Genomic DNA, 24,354 nt, shown 5'->3' with positions numbered 1-24,354 from the left:
ATGTTAAAGCTGAAAACAACAACAGAAATATGACCATCATCAATCCACAAGGCAAGTTAATGCTTGTTATGTTTAACACTTGAAAAGACTGTTGATTATACAATCCTGGTCATGGAAAGGTCATCATTTGAAAAAAAGAAAACACCATTGATGCAATAAGAATGAAACCGTACATTATTAATTTAATGGTTTAAAAACTGGAATTATCTCCTGCATTAATAAACCGTATATTTACTTGTATAAAATTTCATTCATTATAATGTTATATTGCTTGAAAACATACAAATTATGGCCCTGATCCTGCCATCATGTCTGTGTGCATGAAGCCTTGCTTGTATATAGATTTTTGTGGGAATGCAACGTGGATCCGTTGGCAGGGTCAGGATTATACTTATAGGTATAATGCTAATGTTCCTGGGTGAAAGTGATTTCCTTCAGTATGCTCCACAGCAAATGATTAGAAAAGAAGCACCAAGCACAGTGCGAATGTTCCCACTAACTGATACTTTGTCAGATCTCTACTTTGTTATTCATTTTAACCTCACTGATGATATACCCGCTCGTTCTTCACCTGAGAAATCTAGTAACGATGGAGCTCACTACAAAAAAAATGAAATTTCCCAAACTGAAGTGGGAAAATATAACAATACCAAATAAAGAAAGGTATTGTTATCAACGGCAAATGACCATCCAAGACACTGACAAAAATAGCAAGGAAAGCAATGCTATTCATTATTAGGACACAGCACAGTTCACATTTTCATTTTTGAGTGTACAGGCAAAGCTATTCTCTACCATCATGACAATCCAGTCAACACAGCATTTGCTGGGAGATAAGTGTATTAGTATTAAAGTACATCTACACAGGAATGCTGTTGTTCTCAGTTTACTTGAAACATGCAGGCATGATTTCCAACTCATTAGAGAAGGAAACCTAAGTGTGCGTTGGTTTTGTTTGGAGGATGCATGCATGGTACAAGTGTCTCTCATATATTAATGGAAGAAATCTTTGCTATGTTTCAAGTACCAAATATAGTGTAAGTGGCTGGTAACAGTCTATTTTAAAGCAATTTAAAGAGGTATAGTTGGCCAGGAAACTAAATGATGGCACAGGATAGAAAAGGGAATTGTAAAAGGCTGTACATTGTGGCCAAGTCTGTTTTCAGAGACAAATAAACTTGGTAGAGAAATGAGCACACAGAAAGCCTAATGTTCAAAAGGACAGTAGGAGTAAAGCAGCCCCCAGGAAAAGCCTATGTGTGCATGGATAAGAGAACAATATTGCAGGCTCTATAATGGAGGTTAGATGGGTATTAGCTACATGGAAGCACTAATCTAGTGGGCAAGAATGAAGTTTAAATCATCAATATCCAGGTGCTTAGCATTACTTAGGAATAAAGCAATTAGAATTCAGGGGGGATGATTATCAGATTTAACAAAGAGACCATTTAATGGTAGCCACAATATCATTACTGCTATTTAATGGTGAGGGCAACGCTAAGGAGTTAAAATGTATTGTTAGCAGGGATTAGATAGTATAGGGAAACAAGTCACAATGGTCATCATTAAAGAGTCAGTAATTGCTGCAGTTACCGTACAGTGGTATCTGATACTGTTGCTTCACCCTATACTTTCAGTAGGAAATAACTGTGGAAGCTTTGTAGTGTCTGTTGAAAATTTATTTGATGGCAACCACCTTACAGGAAAAAGGCATGGATGATGTTATCAATGTGAATTGCTACCCCAGCTTTGTCTGCTGTTTTTGAATCATACTACTTTGGGCTCAATAGCTATTGAGGGTTTTTACAATTCCTTTGCCTTCCTCTTCTCTTTCAGCCCCACTCATCCTCTTGCCCTCAATATACTCACAATGATGCTACCTCACCCATCCATCTATTTTATTTTCCCATTATATTCTTTGGAATTTAGTTGAAATGTACAAAAATCAACTAAACATCTGAGAACATTGCAGCAAAGAATAGGAGTAATGGGTTTGTTACAGGGAAGTGTGGATTGAGGGTACCTAAAACTCAGTACAGAAGTCCTGATGAATCTCATTCTCCCATAAGTGACATGAAGGAAACAGACTGGAAAATTCACTAATTATAAAGAAATGTTTTATCTCTGCCACGTGTCTCTTTTAAGTGGCTGTTTTAAGTGGTTTTATGGCAAACTTGAGGTCTCTTTCAGAGGAATCTGAGACAGATAAACACAAACAAGATAAACGAAAAAGGAAACAAGGGTTCAAAGAAGAATAAAGAACATGATTTAGGGCCCTAGTCATGAGAAAAATAAGGGGTGCTAAATCGTATTTCTCTCTTGATAAGACTTCAGAAATGACTGAAGTGCACATTACCCAGTGATGTGCACATCCTTGGAAAAAGCATAAAAAGCATGATGTGAATCTTAAAGACAGCTTCAGTCTTAAGTGATGAGCTCAGACTCTAATGATCATGACTTGAAGATCCAGTATTCATTGTAGAAGCACGTTGAAGCTCGAGTGTTCTGATAGGGGAAAAACACAAATTAAGAAGAACAGAGAATATTAAGTTTGTTAGCAGAGGATGAAAAACTATAAATGAAACTTCCCAGCAGAAAGCTCTTCCATCTGCAGCATACTGTAAAATAGGAGTGAGGCTGAAGAGTGGAAATAAGCCAGACTTGAAGTATACCCTAGGAAGTGGAACCTCCTGAAAATGACCATATATACGCTGAACAATCATAATAATAATGCTGAAAAATTATACAGCATTTAATGTCTCTAAGGTGGTGTATTTAATTTAATAGATCAATCATAAGATGGTATTTCTCATTTCAAGAAGTTCGTCCTACGGGGAGATGTTTTCTGGGAATAATATCATAGAACCAGACAATCTTTCTGACACTGAGAAAATAACTGTGCTCATATACACCTGAATATGTCTAAATTTGCTTGATCTGTCTATCCAGAAAGGGAGTTAATATATTCTTCCAAGTGAAGTAATCTTTGCCAGTAAAGGTCCAGTTACAGCACTGTGTTTAATGAAATTAATAGGACCAATTTCAAGTAGTTTAGGCTCAAAATTTAGATGTTCCATAATTTAGGAAAATATTATTTTTCCCTGCCTGATGGTACAGGAAATGTTGCATGTTTAAAAATTTATTTAAAAGCATTTTGAGGGAAGTTAATAACTTCCATGCAGTTTTGAAACCCAAATAAAACAGTGTTGGGCACAAGAACCTGAAAGTGAAATTGATTATAAGCCAAGTGAAGCTGATCAGGTTAGTTTCACTTTCCAGAATGAGTACAATGAAAAAAGTGATAGACAAATGAAGACAAAAGGAAAATTCCATTTTAATTATTATAGTTTCACTAATGTAGTGTCTTAGTAATGACAGCAATGACATTCTATAAAAATATGCATTTTTTTATGTTGACATTGTCCCTTTAAGATCACAAAACAGACTGGCCTTTGCTGCTGAAAACATGTGTCAACCCCATAAACATTTATGCACGTGAGCAACTATTCACATAAGCAATCCCATTAAATCAATGGGACAGCTTGTGTGTATGTGTTAGCAGATCGGGACCAGGAAGAGGAAATGACACACAAGCAAAAAATAATAAAATCTGAAATTCAGAGCATGTACAATAATTGAGGAACAGGTTGGTAACCCCTTGGGAGCAGACTTCAGGAAATCCCTCACACAGTTAGTAAGGCAGAAGTGGTATTCTGATGGCTGTGAATGCAGAAAAAGTTAGAAGATGAAGAGTTAGAAGCAGTGAAGAGTCTGCTCAGAGGCAGACTCCAAGAAGGTTATGCTTAAACTTTTCCCGGCATCAAATATGGATGTGAACTGTCACCCAAAGCACAGCAGAGGAGATGTTAAAAGTGGGTTAATTAGGTGTGGAGAATAGCAGTGTTGAACACATATTAGAGAACTTTTAAGGATAATGAGTACTTTTCAGTAATGAATGATTAAACTAATCTATTTTTATTTTCACTGTGACTACTACTCTATTATGTACCATTAGGGAATGAAGATTTATCTATGCACATATTTACTGGGCAACAAAAAAGGGATGCAGGGGCTACTTAACATATGGTTGAAGAAAAACCTAATGACAAAACTCTATTAGCCAATTTACACCGTGGAGTTAGACCATAATGAACCGATTAACCTAAAAAGATGTGAGATGAAAGGGGCTGAGAATCCATCTCAATTGGTGATTCACTGAGTATGTTACTGTATTAATGATTTAAATGTATCTCAAATAAAAGATGTAGTGTGGAAATTAGACAATCTGATAATTCAATTATCATAGACCAGCTGGTCTGTATTACCAAATGTTTCGTCTGTACATTAATAAGGGAATAATTTGGAGAGCTATGTGAGTTTCCTGGGGTTTACTATATTTGAAGATGAGGTTGACTAAGGCCATTTAGCTAAGTTATGTAGACAAATTATATTATATCCCTGATTTCTATAAACAGAGATTAGCCACTTTTGGACATATACATTATATACAATTAAGAGGAGACTAAATGAATATATTACAGTATTTCAAAACTACTTCCTATTTGTTTTATATGCACTCTGTGTGCCAATAACTATTTGACAAAAACAGAAGGGCACTCAGCCAGAGAATCCATTGTGGAAGGAAAGCCCCTCTGACCCAATGAATAGAAAAACAAGATGCTTTGACCACCACTTAGGGAAGCAATGACATGGTCATCATCAATCAAAACAGAACTGTATAGAACAGGAGCTACTGCTACAGCTCTAGTCTGACTGACCATATTGGTGATTGAATCAGTAGCCCTCGTGGCAAAGTAAGTTGTTTACATAAATCAAAATTTAACAACCTAAGGCAACACAAATGGAGTCACTGGGCCTTCCCCCACTTACGTGAAGGGGCCTTCCCCCACCCACTAATTTTGATGTCTAATTACTTGATTTGCCTGTGCAATCAGGTAGGTAGAAATTGAAAATTAGAATTTGCATCCGCAATGTTGCACCTACAGTGAACTCTGCCTACAACCCTGGAAACCATTTAAAAAAAAATCAGGTTCCTTCTGTCAGGGTTAAACAAATTTCTATACAGAAAGCCTAATTCTGTAACCTTAGTGAAACTCTGCACGAGTAAGCGCTTCTCAGTAAGAGTAATGGAAGCAAAATGATGTGAAGAGTCAACCGCAGCACTCTGTCTAAATCACAGCAGATGCTCAGTTACATACACAAGCCCGAATGGCATGATGAGCATGTGTAGCGCCCATACAAAACGCAGGGGGTTGCAGATGCTCAGCACCTCTCAGGATTTGGGCCTCAATGAAATAGTCAATAAGAACTGCCTCCAGTAAAAATCCGTTTCACGTCTAGTTAAACACCTTCTGAATTAGGCAACAGATTTTGATGAATCTATTGGGTGGTTGTTTAAGGCAGGTTTTGGTGCAAATTCTACTCTGTGTTTCATAGGCTGATTTGTTCAGTTTCATTTTTTCAAGCCATTAAATATAAAATGTTAATCTACACTTTGTGTAAAGAAATCTCAACTCAAAATAACTAGAACAATAATATTAGATAAAATGTTATTGCAGTCAAGGCTGCCTAAGGGCTCGTCTACACAATGTATTAGTCCGCACTAGTGGAGTGTAATTTGTAGTGGGCACTAGTGTGTTGTGCACTAACTGGCCCATGTGGACCCTGCTGGTGTGTACTAAAAGTTTCCTAGTGCACATTAATGTAATCCCGTTTCAAACAGTACTACATTAACGTGCACTAGGGAACTTTTACCGCATGCCAGCAGGGTCCACATGGGCCAGTTAGTGCACAACACACTAGAGTGCACTATACAGATAGTTACACAATTTAATAAAAAGTACTTCTGGAAGTTGGATTTCAATTTAATTCTTCAACTGAATTTCAGTTTTGGGAGAACCAGTGATATTACCAATTACCTACTGAAACAATCCAATAACGGGCTGAATGTAGTCAATAGCAGTACTTTGATGCACACAGAGAAGTGATAGGAATAGGATATGAATGCACAGTATGCTGTTCTTCACAGGTGGTCGATAACTACACAATATCATTAAAATTAATCAAATAAACAATTCATCCCCTTACTGACTTACTGTTTGAACTTTGTGGAAATCCAGGCAAGGAGGATGGACCATTCATTCCAGGCAGAAGAACAGGAGGAAGGCCAGGGAGTCCTGGGTAAGCTGCTGGCAAACTGATACCATGAAGTGAACTGCTGTCCATCATGCCTGGCTGCTGTACTGTTAAGCCTAGTACATCTGTAGCCTTCTTTATACGATCCAATTCCTGCTGTGCCATCAGCTGTCTAACAGTTGTGGGAGCTAAATAATCTTTCTCCCGATCTAGCTGACTTCCTACAGTTTCTCTCACTTTTGAAATATGTTGTTTGGAAAAGATATGATCTCTTATAGATAAACGTGCAGAATACTTCACCCCACATAGAGAACATTCTGGCTTTGTCCCATCAGGTCCAGTCTGATTTATCATGAATGGCTTCCCTATGTTAATTTTGAATTTCTTTTCTTTTGCCCGGGCATTCTGGAACCAAACCTGGACCACCCGTTTGGGCAAACCAATCTCATTCCCTAGCATTTCACATTCTTGCATGGTTGGAGTTCGATAGTCACTAAAGCAAGCCTTGAGGACTTTAAGTTGGAGGTTACTCATTTGTGTTCGAAAACGTTTGTGACCTGGTCGATCACTATTTTTGGATTTAAAGGGGTTGTTAGCTCCAAATGGATTGGGCGAACTTGGATCTGCAATGCTTGATGTTTCACTGCGATCGGCATTATCGTCAGCATCATCAGTAATGTAATAACTTTGGTCCTGATCACCATCTTTGTCACTGAAATGTACCGATGGGCTAGTAAGGGAGAAGAGAAACTTTTCATCACAATTCTCAATTGTAGGTGTGGTTGCTGTTTTTGAAAAAGAATCATTCACAAGTGTTTTTGGCTCTTTGGGAGATGATACAGGTTTCACATCCCCTGAACTACCAGTCATGTTTTCCATTTCATTGTTTCCCTCATCTCCTGTTGTGGCATCACTAATCGCTGTATTAATTGATGAAGTCTCATCAAAGTCAGTCTTATTTTGATCATACCCAGAGTCAGCAGGAGGGGCATTCAGATGTTCTATATCCTCACTGCACTCCGCTTTGAAAGAAGAAGGGCTTAAAAGATTCTTTGGGGACATCTCTGCAGTTTTACTAACAGGGGTTGACACTGTGGAGGCTAATTCATTTTCACTTGATAGATCAATCTTTGTTAACGATAGTGACGGATAATCAAAAAATATATATTTTTGTGGACTTTCTCCTCCATCTTCAGTTGATATTAACGGACTTGGAGGCAAACTATAACCTGCCTGTTTTCCTTCATTCCAGTGCCGAGAGCGAATGTGACTTTCCAAAGCTGACTTTGCTTTAAACAGTGCTCGACAAAAAGGACATCTTTTATGTGACTGGGCTGGACCTACTGCACGGAACTGTCCTTTTCTTTCTCGGGCTCGTGTGTTCTGAAACCAGACTTGTACTACTCTCTTTTTAAGTCCTACTTCACGTGCAATATGATCTAGCATCTTTCTGGTAGGATTAGAATCTAATAGGTATTTTTCATAGAGTATTTCCAGCTGCTCTGGAGTAATGGTAGTTCTCAAGCGCTTATCACGATGTTGGTCTTCACCACTGTTTCCTCCCTCCTTTTCACTACAATTATTATCTTCTTTATCATCCAGTTTTCGTTTAAGTGAGCCAGAAACTGTAGCAGGGTGGGATGTATGTGATGAGCTTGTCTGCTGGGGCATCTGAGCAAGAGAACTATTAAGCAATTGTCCAGTCATCAGAGGATTATTGGGGTCAAATATCATATAGGGCATATCCATGGGTCTTTCTAAAAACTGAGAGTGAAGAAATTGGTTTTGGGCTGCTAGGAAATGCATGTGCTGGTGCTCTTGCCAAAGTTCTAGAGTTGGAAAGGCAACTGTACACTGGTCACATTGGTATTGTAGTAACTGAGGAGGTAGACTGTTCTGTAGAGAAGTCACTGAAATTGACATAGGACTGGAAGGAACTGGTGTGGTTTGTGATGCAGAAGGAGGTCGTCCTACCATCTGTGATTGTTTTTGCTGTTGTGGCTGAGAGACTGAGGGCTGTGGATCAGAGGAAGTTATTGGTGCAGACTGTACTGGTTTGGTGACTTGTGAGGTGGTATCAATTTGCTTAGGGGTGATGTCATTTTGCTTTGGCTTTTCTGTTGCCTCAGGTTTAGGAGAACTCTTCTCAGGCTCTGGTCTGGGTGATGGCAATAAAGGAGTACTAGAACCAGAACCAGAGCTTGCAGCTGTCGCAGTTGTACTTTTTGATGAGTCTGTTTGGCCAGAAACTGTGAAACTTTTATATAGCATTTGATCTGTGGCATCCATGGAATCTTCTGTTTGGCTTTCATCTTGAGCATCATCATCTTCATCTTTGTAACACTGTTTTTTCTGGTGTGTAATCAAATCAAAAATTCTGGGAAAAACTACGTTGCACTTTTTACATTGATATTGCATGTTGCTAGTTCGAATATAGCGCTCATTAGTGAGTTCCCTTTTTTCATTATCTTTAGTTTCTGCTTGATTTTCATAACTTTTGCGAGCTTTCTGTCGTGCATTTTGGAACCATACAACAATAACTCGAGTAGGTAGGTTAAGTACAGTTGAAAGTTGTTCAATTTCATCATCCTTTGGATAAGCATTTGTGTCAAAAAAATCTTGTAAGACCCTAAGCTGGTAGTCAGTAAACCTTGTTCTAGATGATCTCTTGCTGAAAGATGCATCAGATTTGTAATGCTCTAAAGAAGTGGGTTGAGGATCAATTCTGATATCTTCCAAGACAGTTATGGGAGGATTACTAAAGTTGTATGGGGAATCTTTATTTCTTTGTCGTTCCTTAAAAAGTGTATTACGAAACCAGTGTTTGATAACTTTTTGGGAAAGGCCAGATTTCTCAGCCATTTCTTGAATCTGTTCTTCACTTGGAGAATTGTTAATATCAAAATAAGCCCGCAAGATTTTTAACTGATCATCTGTGATTCTTGTACGTGGACGCTTGAACTGGGAATGTCGTAGGAAGTTGGGATCTAATCCTAGCTGCTGCTGACAAAGCTGAGTAAGATCTGCAGACAAAGTATCCATGGGTGGTAGTTGGAGGGCAAGCTGAGGAGGCAACGCAGGATGTTGCACTGGCTGCATCATAATTGGAGGGAAAAGTGGAAGATCTAATGAAACAGGCAGCTGGACCTGAGGTGGAGCTGAAGAAGGTGGCGGAGGGGGCGGAGGGGGTGGCGGGGGTGGAGGCGGCGGTGGTGGGGTAGGTGGAGGAGCTTGCAAAGGAGTGGGAGTTGTATTTTGAATTTTTCCACAGCTGGCCGAAGAAGGCTGTGAAGGAGTTGGAGGCAGGGGCGGGGGAGGAGGCGGGGGAGGTGGTGGTGGTGGCGGTGTTTCTGGAGAGGATGGTGAAATTGGATAGAGCTTGTCATAAGCCTCCCTGTATTGACGGGCAAATTTCTCTAGTGCTCCATAAGGAAAAAACTGACCGTGCACGTGCTCTTGATGACTCTTCAAAATAAGAATGTTAGAAAATAGTTTACTACATGTTCCACATTCCAGTTTGTCAGTGTTTTCACCTTCACTGGTCTTACTTTTTTTCTGTACTTTTTGTCTGTTTTCATTATACTGAATAACTAGCTCAAAGCCAAAATTCTCCAGCAAAGCTTTGGCTGCGTTTCCTCTAGCCCCAGAAGCTATTCTAGGTGGTGGAATGGTTGGTTCTGAGGATTTCTGCTTCTTCATATCTTTGTTCTCCTTTAGTCCTTCACTTTCATTTGTCAGTTCTTGCTTTGGCTTTTCTTGTTTCTCAGAAATCTCTTCTGATTCTTTATATGATGGCATATCCTTTATCAGCTGGCAGTCTGCACTTACTAGACTATTTTGCTCCTGTTTCATTAGTTTGCTACTTTGCTGATGCTGTTTTTGTGACTGAATTTGGGGTTGTGTTGATTGATACTGTTGTGCTTGTTGCTGTAAGATTTGTAGTTGCGTTTGTCCAACATGGTGTTGAGTTTGTATCTGCTGCTTTAAATCTTCTAGCAGTGATCCTGCCATCCCTGCCATACCAGGCATACCAAATGTGGCAGAACTAGGCAAACACAGGTCTGGGCTCAGGCTAAATTCTGTCCCAGGTATGTAGAATGGAAAAAGGAATTGAGGCTGTTGAAATTGCAGCAATGCTTCTGGTGTCATGGGAAAGTGAGGCAAAAATGCAGGGTTTAGAAACTGGGGCTGAAAGAATGCAGCTTGCTGTTGCAGTTCATGTTGTAATTGCATTTGAAGTTGTGCTGGTGACTGGGATGGATGATGTGTAGGCTGAGCAGACATTAATTCAGAAGCTTGCTTTTTATTTAATTCTTTGGCATCTAAGTGGGTATCTTTGCTGTTAACTGCTGGTAAGCTCATAGAATCTAGCATCCCTTGGCTAGGGCTATTAACATTCCCTGCTACACTATTTCCACTAGTTATATTACCACTTGGTTCTAATTTTGCAGCCCTTGCCTTAGTCTGATGAAGCACAGATCTCATATGGATTTCCAACGTAGAACTTTGGCTATATGCAACATTACAAATGCTGCATTTGTAGGGTTTGTTATCAGTGCTGCTGTTGCTTTCTTGAGGGACAGGACTTGATGCTTCCTGCAAAACCTTTTTGAGTTTATGTAAATGAGACACTGAATTATAATGGACCAAGAGAATGTTCTTTTGAGTGAAAGATTCTTTACACACTGTACATTTATATGGGCGAGATGGATCTAGAAATTTTTCCATAGTAAAATTTGGCCCTTTTCTAAAAGGTAAGGTCCGCTTTGGTTCTGAGCCTATGTCATCTGGAATAGAGCTACTATCACTTCCTACAGGACTTGCTTTACCTTCCTGGTCCATCTCATAATCTCGTTCTATTTCCTGTTCTAGTGCATGATCATCTTGTGCCATACTTTCACTTTCTGCCCAGAGTTCACCATTTACAGGTAATGATGCATACAGCTGCTGAATTTCAGCTTCATTGAGTTCAGGGTGGCCTGCTTCCAAGTGTTTTTTTAAAGCCTGGAATGTACGGAAGCTACGTTGACAAAGGCTACACATGGTAGCAGCCCGAATAGCATGATACTGGGAATGTATCTGAAGCTTCTGCATAGTCTTAAAAGCCAAGCTACAATGGTTACAACGATATTTATAGACATGGCGATCAGAAACAGATAGTTGCTGCTTCTTCTGCTGTTCGTTCAATTGATCCGGCAGTGATTCGGTGATCTTTGTATCCTTACTGCTGCTCTTATTCCATTCTGGCATTTCAGTACATTCCTTAGGTGGCTTCTGTTCCTCAGTCTTAATTTCCATTCCAGTTTTTGCTTCATCAAGCCCAGGAGTATTTTTCTCATCCATCAGACTGTCACCTGATTAAGGAAGACAAAGAAATATCTTTTAGACATGTAACATTTGAGCATAGGCAATATTATTATTTATCACACTTATCACAGTAGTGCCTAAGGACCAACCAAAAATGGTCTCCGACTGTGCAAGGTACAAACATAGACAGTCCCTGCCCCAAATTGTTAACAAACAAATAAAAGAGAGAGATAAAGAGTAGGGAAAGGGGACAAACACACAAGCAGAGTGATCAGTGTGATGGTGACAAACAGAATGTTAGTGCCACAATATTTTTTGTTAATTCTTAGGATGGTTTCAGTTAGCTAAACATAGAGATGGAGGGGAGGAGAAAGCAGATAGAAGGGATGCTGAGAGGGACAGGGCATGGAGAGAAGAAGGTATTAAGGGGGGAGGGATTAGGTGAAAAGACTGAGCGGGGGCTTGAAGCAGACAGCCTATTAGCACAGGGGGGAAAGTGTCAGGAGTGAAAATTAAAATATGGGCTTGATCCTAAGGACCCACTCATCTGACATTCCATTGGCTCTAGTGCGAGTGACAGATGGCTCATTATCTTTTAGATCATGTCCTATATATTTTTAAAATAGCAAGGGGCTTATTTTCAAAATGGCCACATACAGCTGCATGCCTAATTTCTACATAAAAATGACCACAGGTGTATACTAGCTCAAGTCAAGTATTTGTACAATGACATGGGCAACGTGCATCCAACTAGATATGTGTCTGTGCAAAGAGCCAAGTTCATTGCTGAGCTGTGGCATTTATAGAGGCCCATCTTTGAAAATCATGCCCTAGATGACATCTTACTATTTTTCTCCAGTTACCTCTTATTAATGTTTGTAACCAAAAAACTAGTAGTGTACCAAGAAGAATCAAGTGGTTTGCTCCAAGAATCACTCATTTAGATTCTTCCTGTCTGGTCTTTTGTTTGCATACCTGAATATTTCCCAGATCCTTCTGCTGTAATGGTAGCAGGTGTGTCACGCTCGGATTTCTCTGAAGGAGCTGCGGGTAATAGCATACTATTGGGCATCATCATATCTGGTACAGGAACCTTTAAAAAACAAGGGCACAATATTATATTCAAAGAAGAAAACACACTGTTTATCAGTGCATCACACATGGTTCAAAGCTTGTCACACAGCAAAACCCAAGGGCTTGATTCAGTCCTGGATTACAGGCCTGTGACCTTGGGCAAGTGACAGTCTCTCCATGCCTCAGTTTCTCATGGGATTACAGCACCTAACCCCATACATCAAAGACTGTGAGGTGCTCTGACACTATGGGAATCAGGGCCAGATAAATACACAGATCGGAGCTGAATTTTCTGTTTGCTGTCTGCTCAAGAACGAAGCGCTTGGAACGTTTGCCCAAAAATCTTTTGAGCCATTACTGTGATACATGAGAATGAAAAGAATATATACATTTCCCACTGAGAAAAATAATTCTAACCACATTAAAAATAACCCAATGGGATTCAAATCTGAAATTTTAAATTTAGCATGGGCAGAGTCCACTCAGAAAACGAATGCCTTTGGTTGTGGTGAGGTGAGGGTGGAATGAAAAATACAGATTGCAAACATCCCATAGATGAGATTTTTAGCAAACGTCCATTTCCTTTGTGATCAGGGAGATCAGATATGGACAGGACTTGTTACTCTTAGATGGTTACTGAGACAATGTATATGAGAAAGATTAAGTTTTCCAATAGCATCCCCACCACTAAAATTCTCTCCCCAAACCCAGAAACACAACAACCCCCCTACTAAACTTATACCAACATCAAAACAGGAGAAAATTATTAATATGGAGAAAAAAAAATAAATCCTGCAAGTAGAGGATTGCTCCACAGTTTCTTCAGCCTCTTCTGATGCACTGAACATTATAAGATTCTATTTAAAAAAAATAGAGTTTCAGTGTGACAGTGTAAACAGATGTTTTACTGACTTCTAAACCTAGCTTTTCAGAAACCGGTCTTCAGCCAACCTACGGGAACAGCAAAGGCAGGATCTCACTCCTTCCCCATCCTATTCACCTAAATTAACTGAAGCCACATTGCCTTGGTGTAGCTATATACTTTTTTTCCTGGGAATCTCTATGTATCTGGAAGGGAGATGATATGCATCCTTAACTATGGCCCCCAACTGCATCCTGTCTCTGTCCTCTCCCCAGTGAGGACCTACAAAGCATCCTCCACAGGATCTGAGTAGAGAAGCATATGGTATGAAGGAGTTGCCTGGTCCTGGAACTTTGTGGGACGAGGGAGGAATCCGCTCCCCACATGTATCGTGTGCCACTGTAAGGTGCGCAGTGTACACATAGCCTAAATGCTAAAAAACACAGCAATGTAGTTGACCTAATTAAAATTCACAAAATTAAATAAAACAAAAATTTAAGAAATGCAAAAGTTACATTTCCAACCTACATAGTATTTCCTATGTGATGGGCCAAATATTCTGGTTTGGCAGAACTGTACTTAGTACAGAACCAGGGCTAGCTGGTGATGAGCTGAGCTCCTAGTACTATGTGGAGAGGGCTCAGAGCTCTCCATCCAGGCCTCCTTCCCCCTGGTCACACATAGGAATCAGGAGCAGGGTGGTGTAAAGCTGCCACACTAGCTCTATGGGTGAAGAAATCCCTCGGTGGAAAGAGGAATCCTCAGGGGGCTGAATCTGTGGGCTTTAGAGCAGCATTCCTCATAGAAGAGGCAAAAAACGGCCAGAGCAGACGAAAGAACTGGGGACGGTTGTTTTCTGGTTAAAGCTGCGATCCAACAACTATTAATATCATATAACACGTGCCAAAATGACCTGGTATATCATGGTATACGTTGTTTTTATATTTCTAGTTGAACTTAAGGAATTCATTTGAATATTATATGTTATGAAATATGTTCAGAAAATCTCACAATACCAATTAACACTGATAAAAGTAATACTTTGCAGTAGTACTTTTTGCCCAGTGAACTCCTATAATTTACAAACAATCAATAAGTTAATGTTCACAATGCCCTTGTGGGATGATTACACCCAATTTAGAGATGTGCACTGAGGCAGAGAAAGGTGAGTGGCCTGATTTTTCAAATTTGACTTAAATGTAAACTCCAGGGTCTCAGCATCTTTGAAAATCTAGCTTCAGTGACTTGCCCTAGGGACATAAATTACTGATAAATTACAAGGTGGGTGAGGTAATATCTTTTATTTGACCAACTTCTTTTGGCAAGAGAGACATGCTCTTGAGTTAACACAGAGCTTTTCTTCACGCCACAGAGCTAGGAACAGAATCCAAAAATCCTGACTCTAGGTCCCCAGCTCTGGCTACCAGAATACTAGGTCACAACAAATTCATTGTCTACATGTCTGAGTATGTTCCTGTCAAATGTGTATCAGTATTTTGAATACTTACGGTCATAAGCAGTTTCTCCACACAGTCAGGAGACACACTGTGCAAATGGGTCAAATGAAGTTGGAGATGCATTTTGTTGCTGAGGACATCCTGGCAGAGGGGACAGCAGATAACGGGCTGCATTGAATGCTGTGACAGGACATGCATCTGGATACGATTTGGGTCCCTACTACTGTAGTTACAATAAGGACATTGATAGAACTGAAAAACAGCAAATGAAGATGCAGCGTATTAGTGTGTTTTGAATGACTCGATAGCATTGCTATTTCAATAGCATATCATCTCTGTTTTACCGTACTTTTGAGCTACCTGAGAGAGTTCTATGAGGCAATGGAATTGTTTCATTTTCTTTTACCTGTTCATGTCCAAATTTATTGTCCTCAAGAGGTTTTGATTTTTTAGATGCACCATCCTCTTCTTTTGCCTGAAGTAGCTGTTGTGTCCCTACCGCAGTGTTCACTTTTGGCTCCTTCTCTGGTGTGATTATTCCTGTTCCAAAAACATAATGTTTAAAAAACATGTTTTAAACTTAGAAGTGTTATGCTATACAAAGAGCTGTGATTATGATGCCTTATAATCTCCCACATGGTTATGCTAAATATCAAAGAAAAATGTATTTAAATAAAACAATTTGAAACCTAGCAAATACATAAGTGAAAACACGCTTTTATCCTTGATGCAGACTCTAGAAATAAATTTTAAAATGGACTCTTCTCTCTTGTTTAGATAACCTTTGGTTGCCTTGAAAGATTAATCAATAACATGCTCTCTTCAGCATCTCAGTCTGAATTTCTCTATTACATTAAATCAAATCAACTTTCACTCAGAAATCCTTGTTTTCCAAAATAGTTAATTTTCTAACATTTAATTACCTTCTACCATTTCTAAAATGTTTGGGCAGTGAAATTATTGTGCTGCTTTGATAAGCCCTGCTTGGTTATAGTCCTGAAACTAAATATAGTGAGCCTCTAAAAAATACAAAAAAACCCCAAACCCATAAACAAAAAAACCTCAACTCCAGACACCTCCCAAAACCTACAACTCCATGCACACATTGTGGAAAACAGGATTTGAGCTAACTAAATACTAATTATATGCAAAAATCAGTCATTTTGTGTTGCTTTAAAGGTTTACATTATGAAGTTCTATAATGTGGTATTGTAATCAAAACCAAGAATATAATTATTTTCTATAGATAGTTCTACTACTAAGTATTAAATACTATATTTAATATTATGCCTGAACTAGCTGTATAACGTGGCCCAGTCGTGCACACATCAAAGAAACGAGTGCAATTCTAATTTCCCAGTCCATCAGAAAATTCTTTCCAGCATCAATTTGCCAGATAATCTCTTTTGCTAGGCTGGATATTACAACAGCATTGGGTAGGCATGTCACATACATCTCACGACAAACACAAAACCTCATTTACCAACCATTCCAATCTCATCATAGTGCGGCATCATCTGACCTTTTTTCTGCTGTTTATTATGAGTATTTCTAATTTTAACTTTCAATTTTCACCATCTTCCAGTCAATTTGCAACTAAATTATTTCCAGGGTGAGGACACTATCACTGGACAACTGGGTGCAAATACATCTTGAAATGCAATGAAGCTAAACCATTGATTGCTATCAGACCCAACGTAAATATATAGTCCAGGGGTAATCTGATTGTATGCTGTGCATGAAGATTTATCTTGATTTTTTTTCAATCCACATAAGGTTCATATAAATGAACAAATTGCACCTCATTGCACAATAACCTAGTTTTAATTTAAAAATAAGATCATGGATGTTATGGAAACAAGGTAAAGATGAACAAAGAAAATGCTTGTATTTTTCTCTGGAAAAAAACAAGAACTTTTTTCTCTCATGACATAGGCAATATAATATTTGATATAAACAAGGCAACATTAGGGGGAAAAAGTAAAATAAAAGGACAGCTTTCAAGGTAAACAGAAAAAAAACAAACAGACTCTGAAAACAATAATAAATAGTCGAATACTGAATCATACAGAGGTATTTTCCTCAGGGCATTTTTTTAAACACACAAATATATTTTATTACATATACAGTAATGGTCACTTCCCCACACATTACATTTGTATTTGTTTCCTAGTGTAATTACTTAGTTTCATGTAATTTAGACTAGTAATTCCGACACATTGCTGCTAAAATTTAAGTTTATTCCTGAAATATTTTCCTACCTTTAATGACTAATTTGTCAACAAGCTTAGTTTCTGGAACTCCATCAAATTTCCACACTGTTCACTAATCCTCTAGGCCTTACTTAGCCTAGTCAGTAAGGCCCAGCTGTTTAAAGGTATGTAGGCATTGCTGTGCTCAGCATTGAAATGCCTAACTGATTTAGGAGGCCAAGTTTCATTTTCAAAAGGTATTTAGGCATTGAGGAGCCAATATCGTATTGATGGTCAATGGAATTTAGGTTCCTAAGGGCCTAAATCCCTTTTGAAAATGAGATTTTGCCTCCTAAATCAGTTAGGCATTGCAATGCTGAGCGCAGCAAGGCCTATATACTTTAAAGAGCTGGGTTTAAGAGTTTTGCTTGATTAAGGGCTGCAGGATTGGGTCTTTGATGCCTAAAGGCATAATGTACATGACAACAACATAAGCCATCATTATATTACTCAGTTTAGTTTTCGATACTCCCTAGACTATCAGAATATATGTGGGAGTACAGCATTATTATTTAAATACCTTAAATATGAGAATTATGGGAAATAAAAAAGTGACACACTCTATTAACAGAGAAAGGTTACTCTTCAAGTCTTAGAAAGATAGGTTCAAATTATTAACCTCTCTTCATTTCCAACTGTCAAAAATGTCTAACAGTTGACTACTGTCTCTTATCTACATCATATGTCACTTTAAAATGTCCCATTTTAAAGATAATGGACAGATTCTCAGCTGGTTTAGATTGGTATTACTATATGGCATGGCTGATTTACACCTGCTGAGGATTTATTTATCCCCAAATAAATAAATAAAAGGCATATTTTCTCCATATCATGTTATATTCATGTTGCACTTTGTTACAGGAATTTTGTGGGCAAACTCTGCTTCCAGTTATATTGGTGCAAGTGGATTAATATTGGTACGAACTGTTGGTGGAATTTAGCTGTGAGCAACAGAGAGAGAATGCGTAGTGTGTTTACATTATGCAACATTTTCTACCACTGGATATGATAACTATTTCAAGGGACCAATAACAATCATAAAACTCATATTTCTTGTTTCTATAGTTACAAGTATTGGTTTTGTAAATTTTCTTTTGTGTTTAATGTAAACCAATCCTTATAAAACACTGCATTTTGGGGTAATAAATACATAACAAAGAACAGTCCCTTTACTATGTTTACTATGCTAATTATATAAAATGTTAAAGCTAACCAAGGCAATTGGGGGTAGGGTGGGGGGGGGGAATCTGGATTCATTCAACCATAAACGTTGTTGCTTTTTAAATGACCAAAGTTACATCTGGCATCAAGTAAAATAACAGTCTCAAATTTTTATGGTAAGCATTAGAAACCTAGGGCCTGATTCTCCACTGCTTTGCTCCTTATGTAGTCATTTGCACCTGTGCAGAGTGAGTGGCAAACACTACCAGGTTAAATTAGTAGTGTTTTATACTATGCACCCACTTTTCACAAGTATAAATGACTGTGCAAAGGGCAAAGCACTAGAGATTCAGCTCCTTTTAGTTCAACTGATACCAGTGAAGTGCCCTAACATCTGATATGTACTATGTACTTTCACCAGTGAATTCACTATTTTGACAAGTTCCCTGTGGAGTGACAGAGCAAAGACATGGGCTTATAGAATTGGCATTACTAAAAAATTGCAATTGAACAGTATTAAAGGTCCTGAGGTATGCAACTTTTAGATCATTTGTATAGTTGGATATTCCACTAGCATTGTATTCTTAATATGCAATTTTAGAAAAAAATGTGTTTTAAATATACAGTTTTTGTTCTAGTGACGTGCTATTTGTTGTTTTCTGGTTAACTGTGAAACACAGCCGTAATTCATTTTATAATGTAAAATACACAGCATTAGTTTAGTTGAATAATGTAATTTCAATGCATTTAGCTCAAAAACTAAGCTTAATTATAAATAAGCACTATGAAATAGACTAGTCAATGATTACCTGTCAGTTACAGAATTATTTAATTCATATAAGATTGCTAGTACAAAAATGACATAATTCACTGCAATTCAAATGCAATCACCTACTTAATAATTCTAAAACCCTAAAATAAAAACAAGGGTCATAAAAAGGTTTATGTTAATAACAAGTGGGGAAAGCCTAATAAAACATGTGTCCTAACGAAATAAAATTCTGAAAAACCTATGAACAAAAATACTGGTTTGTTATTTATGAATCAATGTATTTCATAAAGATTGCATAACTTAAGACTTGTGATATATCAGATGATGTTACTCAACTTCAAAATAATTCTAAAATTAAAATTACCGGTACAGCATTCTAATTAGAGTAGAATGAAAGAGTAATTTTCACTGCAATAATGAAGGTTAATTTCCATCCTTCCTCATGTTTACTACCTTATTAAAAAGTGCTCCCCTTAGCCATGGCAGAGACATATTATATTTTCAATGCAAATGTATTAATCTGGATAAATTCCATATTAATTCTTGCATTGCATAGAGCTGTAATTTGGATTATAATTAATCTAAAGTGGCACTAGATTTAAATGACAATATAAATGAGGCATTAGTAGGCTTTTCTGTTCTGAATGAATATTCAACAAATATCACTTTCATATTGCCAAGTCTCATTCTGAAAGCTCCAGTCCTTGAGATAAGGTAAGCAATACAGCACAACATCTTACACAAACACACTGTTACTAAATAACATGTTAATCCTTTCTCCTCTAATAGATTCCATGCTAAAGAGGGGTCACACCGCTTTCCTGTCTAACTTGTTAAGATTGTGATTAATTTATTGGTTTTCCTGAGATTTCTCTTGGCAAGACTTTCAACACTCAATTCATGAGAAAGCCCAAATTAACATTCAATTATATATAAGCAGTTATTCAGTCATTAGAAATACTTGTCAGCTGAGTTGAGAATTAAGACCCTGGCATGAGTGCTACATAAGCAGAATTAATTTAGAAAATTAAACAAAAGTTTTTAAAAGGTCAGTTTAAGAGTTTACAGTATAAATTGTTTTCTGTGGTCGCTGAAAAGCATGAGGACATTTGTTTTTATACTGCTCTTACTGCAGAGATACCTTTGTAATTACTGACGCTGGGACGCACCACAATTATGCCATTTTTGTTGTACTGCACCCAGCAGGCATCTGGGCATAGGTTTGCCCAATTAAAGTTGGCTCTTATGACAGACTAATCCTAGTGGAATCTTGAGAATTCCCCCACACTATTTCTTCCAGAGTCCATTTTCGCCGTTGGACCTTTAATACCTTCCTCCACAAGTATGAATGAGTTTGCTTTACAAAGAGTGGGCAGATAAGTCCTCTGAAGTGGATTCCAGTGCCCCCTAGTAGAGCGAATGATAGGAAATGTATGCTTCATGTGGCTGTCTCCTTTCCCTTGAAGCATTTCCAGGATGACCCACTGATTAGACAACGCGGAAAAGACCCAGGTCAGCTTAGGAGCATGGCTTTACTGTGCTGCAGACAGCTCTTTCCAAGTCAAAGAGCCAGCCAAGGGGGATATATATTTTAAACCACAACATAGTTTCTTCTTCAACATCATCTTTGTCATCAGCAGCCTTTTTGCAGTCTCTTGATCTCAAAAATAAAACAACTGAAGTGCAGCTGAGGTCTAAACTGTAACAGATATTGACCTCAACATGTCAACAAGAAAACTTAAACTAAGCTTTAATCCCTAAAGCAGTCTTCTGAATCAATTTGATATAGAAAGGGCCATCAATAAATATTTTGAATAAATCCAAAATTTTTAACATGTAGAGTGAATTACAAATATGGGCTAATTCAGGTTTAAGTAAATGTGCATGTAAAATGATATTTTCTGTACAACTAAATGTCGTTATGGAGAATACAAGCTCCTCTATATGCTGCTGTCATTGGGATACAGGGAAAAGATATATGAATACCTGAAACTAATAGGCTTCAACCTGTTTCAGCATTTCTTCTGCTTCAATGAATCCAACATAATGTAACTAGGTATAGCGTGCAGCAAAAGTAGCCAATGTAATATTCATTGCGACCATAGATTTCCATCTCATACATAAAAAACATGGATGAAGTCACATATTTGCCAAATCAAATACAGAAAAAGCCTTGGGTATCTACACCAGATGCTGGCCCTGGGTTTGTTTATGCACAAGTAAATGTCATGACATAGGGGTTTTGTTTTCAAAGACAGTAGCTTTCATTACTGGGCTTCGTCTATTCCAGGAGATCAAAATTACCTAACTTATAATCCATTTTCAATGATATTTCCTCTTTCTTAGGCTGAATCATCTGTAATCTTTTTTGCTGGATTTTGGTTTTTTTTCCCCTCTAAATGCCTCAAATAAATGCCCAGGAAGAGGGCAGATTCTTGACTGTAAGTGGTCAGACAGCAAGAATGAAAACAAAAACCCAACTTCAACAATAATAATAATAATAACCCCCCCTACATTCTTAGGGTTACAAGAGGGACCAAATTTGATTGCAGAGAGAAAAGAATTCAAGTGGTATCTAATCCTATGCTTATGAAAAATTAATATGCCATCAGAGGAATCACAAGTACAGCTAAGATTAATGAAAGGCGCTTAAAAAATTACAAGCACACAAACTGATTTGATTAAAAAATAATCTCACTGGTCGTCCTGTAATATTCTTCAACTTATCCGCATCTATCCTGTCAGATGGTTATGATTAAAAATAGGTCAATGGGAGGCTACTGATAGAAATCACATGCAAAATGCACATGCAATGAATAGTAGTGGGAATGTCCAGACAGTTTAAAATGAAAGAGCATTTAATAGGATAAAAGGGGGGGGGGGAAGGGGAGGACAAAATTCTAGCATCTTACCAGAGTCTTTACTAGCTTTTTTGCCTTCACTAGTGTCTCTCTCACTTGTGTCTTTATCATCAGCAACAGCCACTGATGTACTTTTAGCAGACCCTTCTGTATCTTCACCTTGTTCTTCTGTGGATAAGCACAGAGAAGAGCTAACTTAGTGACCAGTTAACATCAATTAAAAACACAGCCTTTAGTAAGAACAGAATCAAAGGAAAGGGGAGGGGAGAATGAAGGGGGAGAAAAAGAATGGCACTTTCAAGTGATTTTATATGAATTATGAAAAATTTGCAATATTTCAGATTCCATCCAGAAATTATAAACATGACTTTATCGGATCATACAGTGTTCACCAGTATGACAGATCTAACGCTTCTCATTTGGTTCCCATTGGCTAGAACTGATTTGTATAAACACACACACACACACACACACACACACACACACACAGTATTGAACAAAAAAACCCTCACATATAAAATGAATTTTAAAGCCAAAAAAAGAGAAAGAAACTCAAAAATAAATCCTATTAGCGTAGCAGTATCTGGCTAATTGTAGTATGTAAGTACTGTATTAAGTATAAACCTTTGGCTTTGTTGGAGAACTCTCAGATTTTGTCTCCAGGGGGAGCTATACAGGGTAAATGATACAACTTAGTATATTGCTCTTAAGGAATCAGTATTACCCACACCTCACTTACGTGTTCACACAAGCTAGATTACATGGAAATCTTCACAGTAACTCAACCCTATTTAATTATTCTGTAAATCTTAGCTATGCTGCTACCGGTGGATTAATCTGTTTATGCAGTTAGCTTCTATGCTGGGGCTGTGTAGCACTAATCCGTGAAAGGCCCACTGTTCCTTTTCATTCTGTGATCATTTGTCTCTCACTGTGCTGATGTCACATTTTAATGAATTTTTAGCAATCTGAGTAATGCCAGATAACCAGACTTGCAACTCCCTACAGCACGGCATGCTGTTTTCATTGCAGCACAAAAAAAAAAAATAATAATAATATTTCCCAGTTTAGGTAGGAATTATATAAATTAGGAGGTGAAGGTAAAATAGGATTTGAAGCACCAGGCTGCTCAATTTCATAAAATCTTTAATGACCATATAAATTAACCCTGGAAAGGCAAAAGGTCACAGACACACATTTGCATACACTCTTCTATTCACTTTTGATAAGCAGAGCTTTTATGCAGAGAACATGATACAATTAACCCTTCAGGAACCACACAAAATGCAGTTACCGACATTTTAAGTGTCAAGCATTAACTGAAAATTACACACTGCATAAAATTTTCATTGTAAATGCTATAGTGATTGAAAGGGGAAATAGTGGCCCTCTCTGCACCCCATGTTTTATTAATAACTTTCTGACAAGAGAATGAAATATCCTCTGTCATATGTAGCAGCTGAGCACAAAAAAATTGCTACTTAGTGCCTTACTTGCCAGCCATGCACTGTAACTGTACATCTAGGCAAACAACCCTAAGAAAGACAGTAGCGTGCTTATCAGATTCAAAACTCTACACAAAACCTTTTGTAAATTAGAAAAGAAAGAATTCAGCTGCAACTTTGAATTAAAGAAAAAAAAATCAAAGCAATGTGTTTGGCACGAACTTGCCAGTGTTTCTACATGAGAGGGCTCAACATCAATGTCCATTTTTTAAAACAATGCTGAAAGAAAGGCAGTCACATCTTTTTAAAATAAATGTATATATAAAAATTACCATCAAAATGGAAACACACTTCTTGCTGCTTTAGCCTCTTCCCTCCCCCCACCTCCTCTCTCAGTGATGATTACTAATCAAACATGGTAGGCATCTTAGTCACAGTTGGAAGTGAGGCTGTATTTGTAAGGGTGGCAGGGGAGCACAGTTTGGGATGCTGTGAGTCTGTGATCATGACTGGATTGGGCTGTGTTAATGCCAAGTGCACACACATGAAGCTCATATCCAGTGTCAGGCCCCATGGCCTAAAACAGCCAATGGCAATTCCTTTTCGACTCATCCTTGGGAATGAATGCATTGGTTCTTTTAGTAGATTTACTGGCCCATTCCCCCTGGGCTGGAAAATGAAGTGTCAAAGTGCTACTGAGTGTCCTTATCTTGAGGGGACATAAAATCGTACGGGCTATCGTGGCACACATTAATAAACCATTGTGTGTGTGTCAGGAAAAGAGCGAGAAAATTATGAAGGTACTAAAAGAAAAGCTACAGTATCATCTGGGTCTCATCAGACAATTTTTGCAGGGTGCTCTCCTGTTTTTCTGGTATGTGTTTTAAGTGTGAGAGAAATTCCCAGACATGTTCTCCTATACATCATCGTGGTGTCTGACCTCAGCCTGACCCTGGCAACAGTTTGAGAAATCTGAATGTGAACAAAGACTCTGTGTCAGCAGCAGA

The 24,354-nt window shown here is 38.1% G+C and overlaps 1 protein-coding gene across 7 annotated transcripts in view; it reads right to left on the bottom strand.

Moving 5' to 3' along the window:
* Nucleotides 1-24,354, bottom strand: part of ZFHX4 (zinc finger homeobox 4) — a 181,630-nt gene that overhangs the window by 4,511 nt on the left and 152,765 nt on the right. For 6 of the 7 annotated variants that reach the window (XM_065585786.1, XM_065585781.1, XM_065585787.1 and 3 more), the window contains exons 5-10: nt 21,954-22,070; nt 15,263-15,396; nt 14,908-15,108; nt 12,439-12,556; nt 6,117-11,510; nt 1-9 (exon numbers count right to left, since the gene is read on the bottom strand). The exon at nt 1-9 is cut by the window's left edge and continues 4,511 nt beyond it. In XM_065585786.1, the coding sequence (XP_065441858.1) occupies nt 1-9; nt 6,117-11,510; nt 12,439-12,556; nt 14,908-15,108; nt 15,263-15,396; nt 21,954-22,070 (5,973 nt within the window). The remainder of the gene's footprint in view (nt 10-6,116; nt 11,511-12,438; nt 12,557-14,907; nt 15,109-15,262; nt 15,397-21,953; nt 22,071-24,354) is intronic. The other variant, XM_065585788.1, reaches the window with a different exon arrangement.

This window comes from Chrysemys picta, chromosome 2, assembly GCF_011386835.1.
Source record: "Chrysemys picta bellii isolate R12L10 chromosome 2, ASM1138683v2, whole genome shotgun sequence".
NCBI classification, from domain to species: domain Eukaryota; kingdom Metazoa; phylum Chordata; order Testudines; family Emydidae; genus Chrysemys; species Chrysemys picta.
This window is presented reverse-complemented; position numbering and strand designations above follow the sequence as displayed.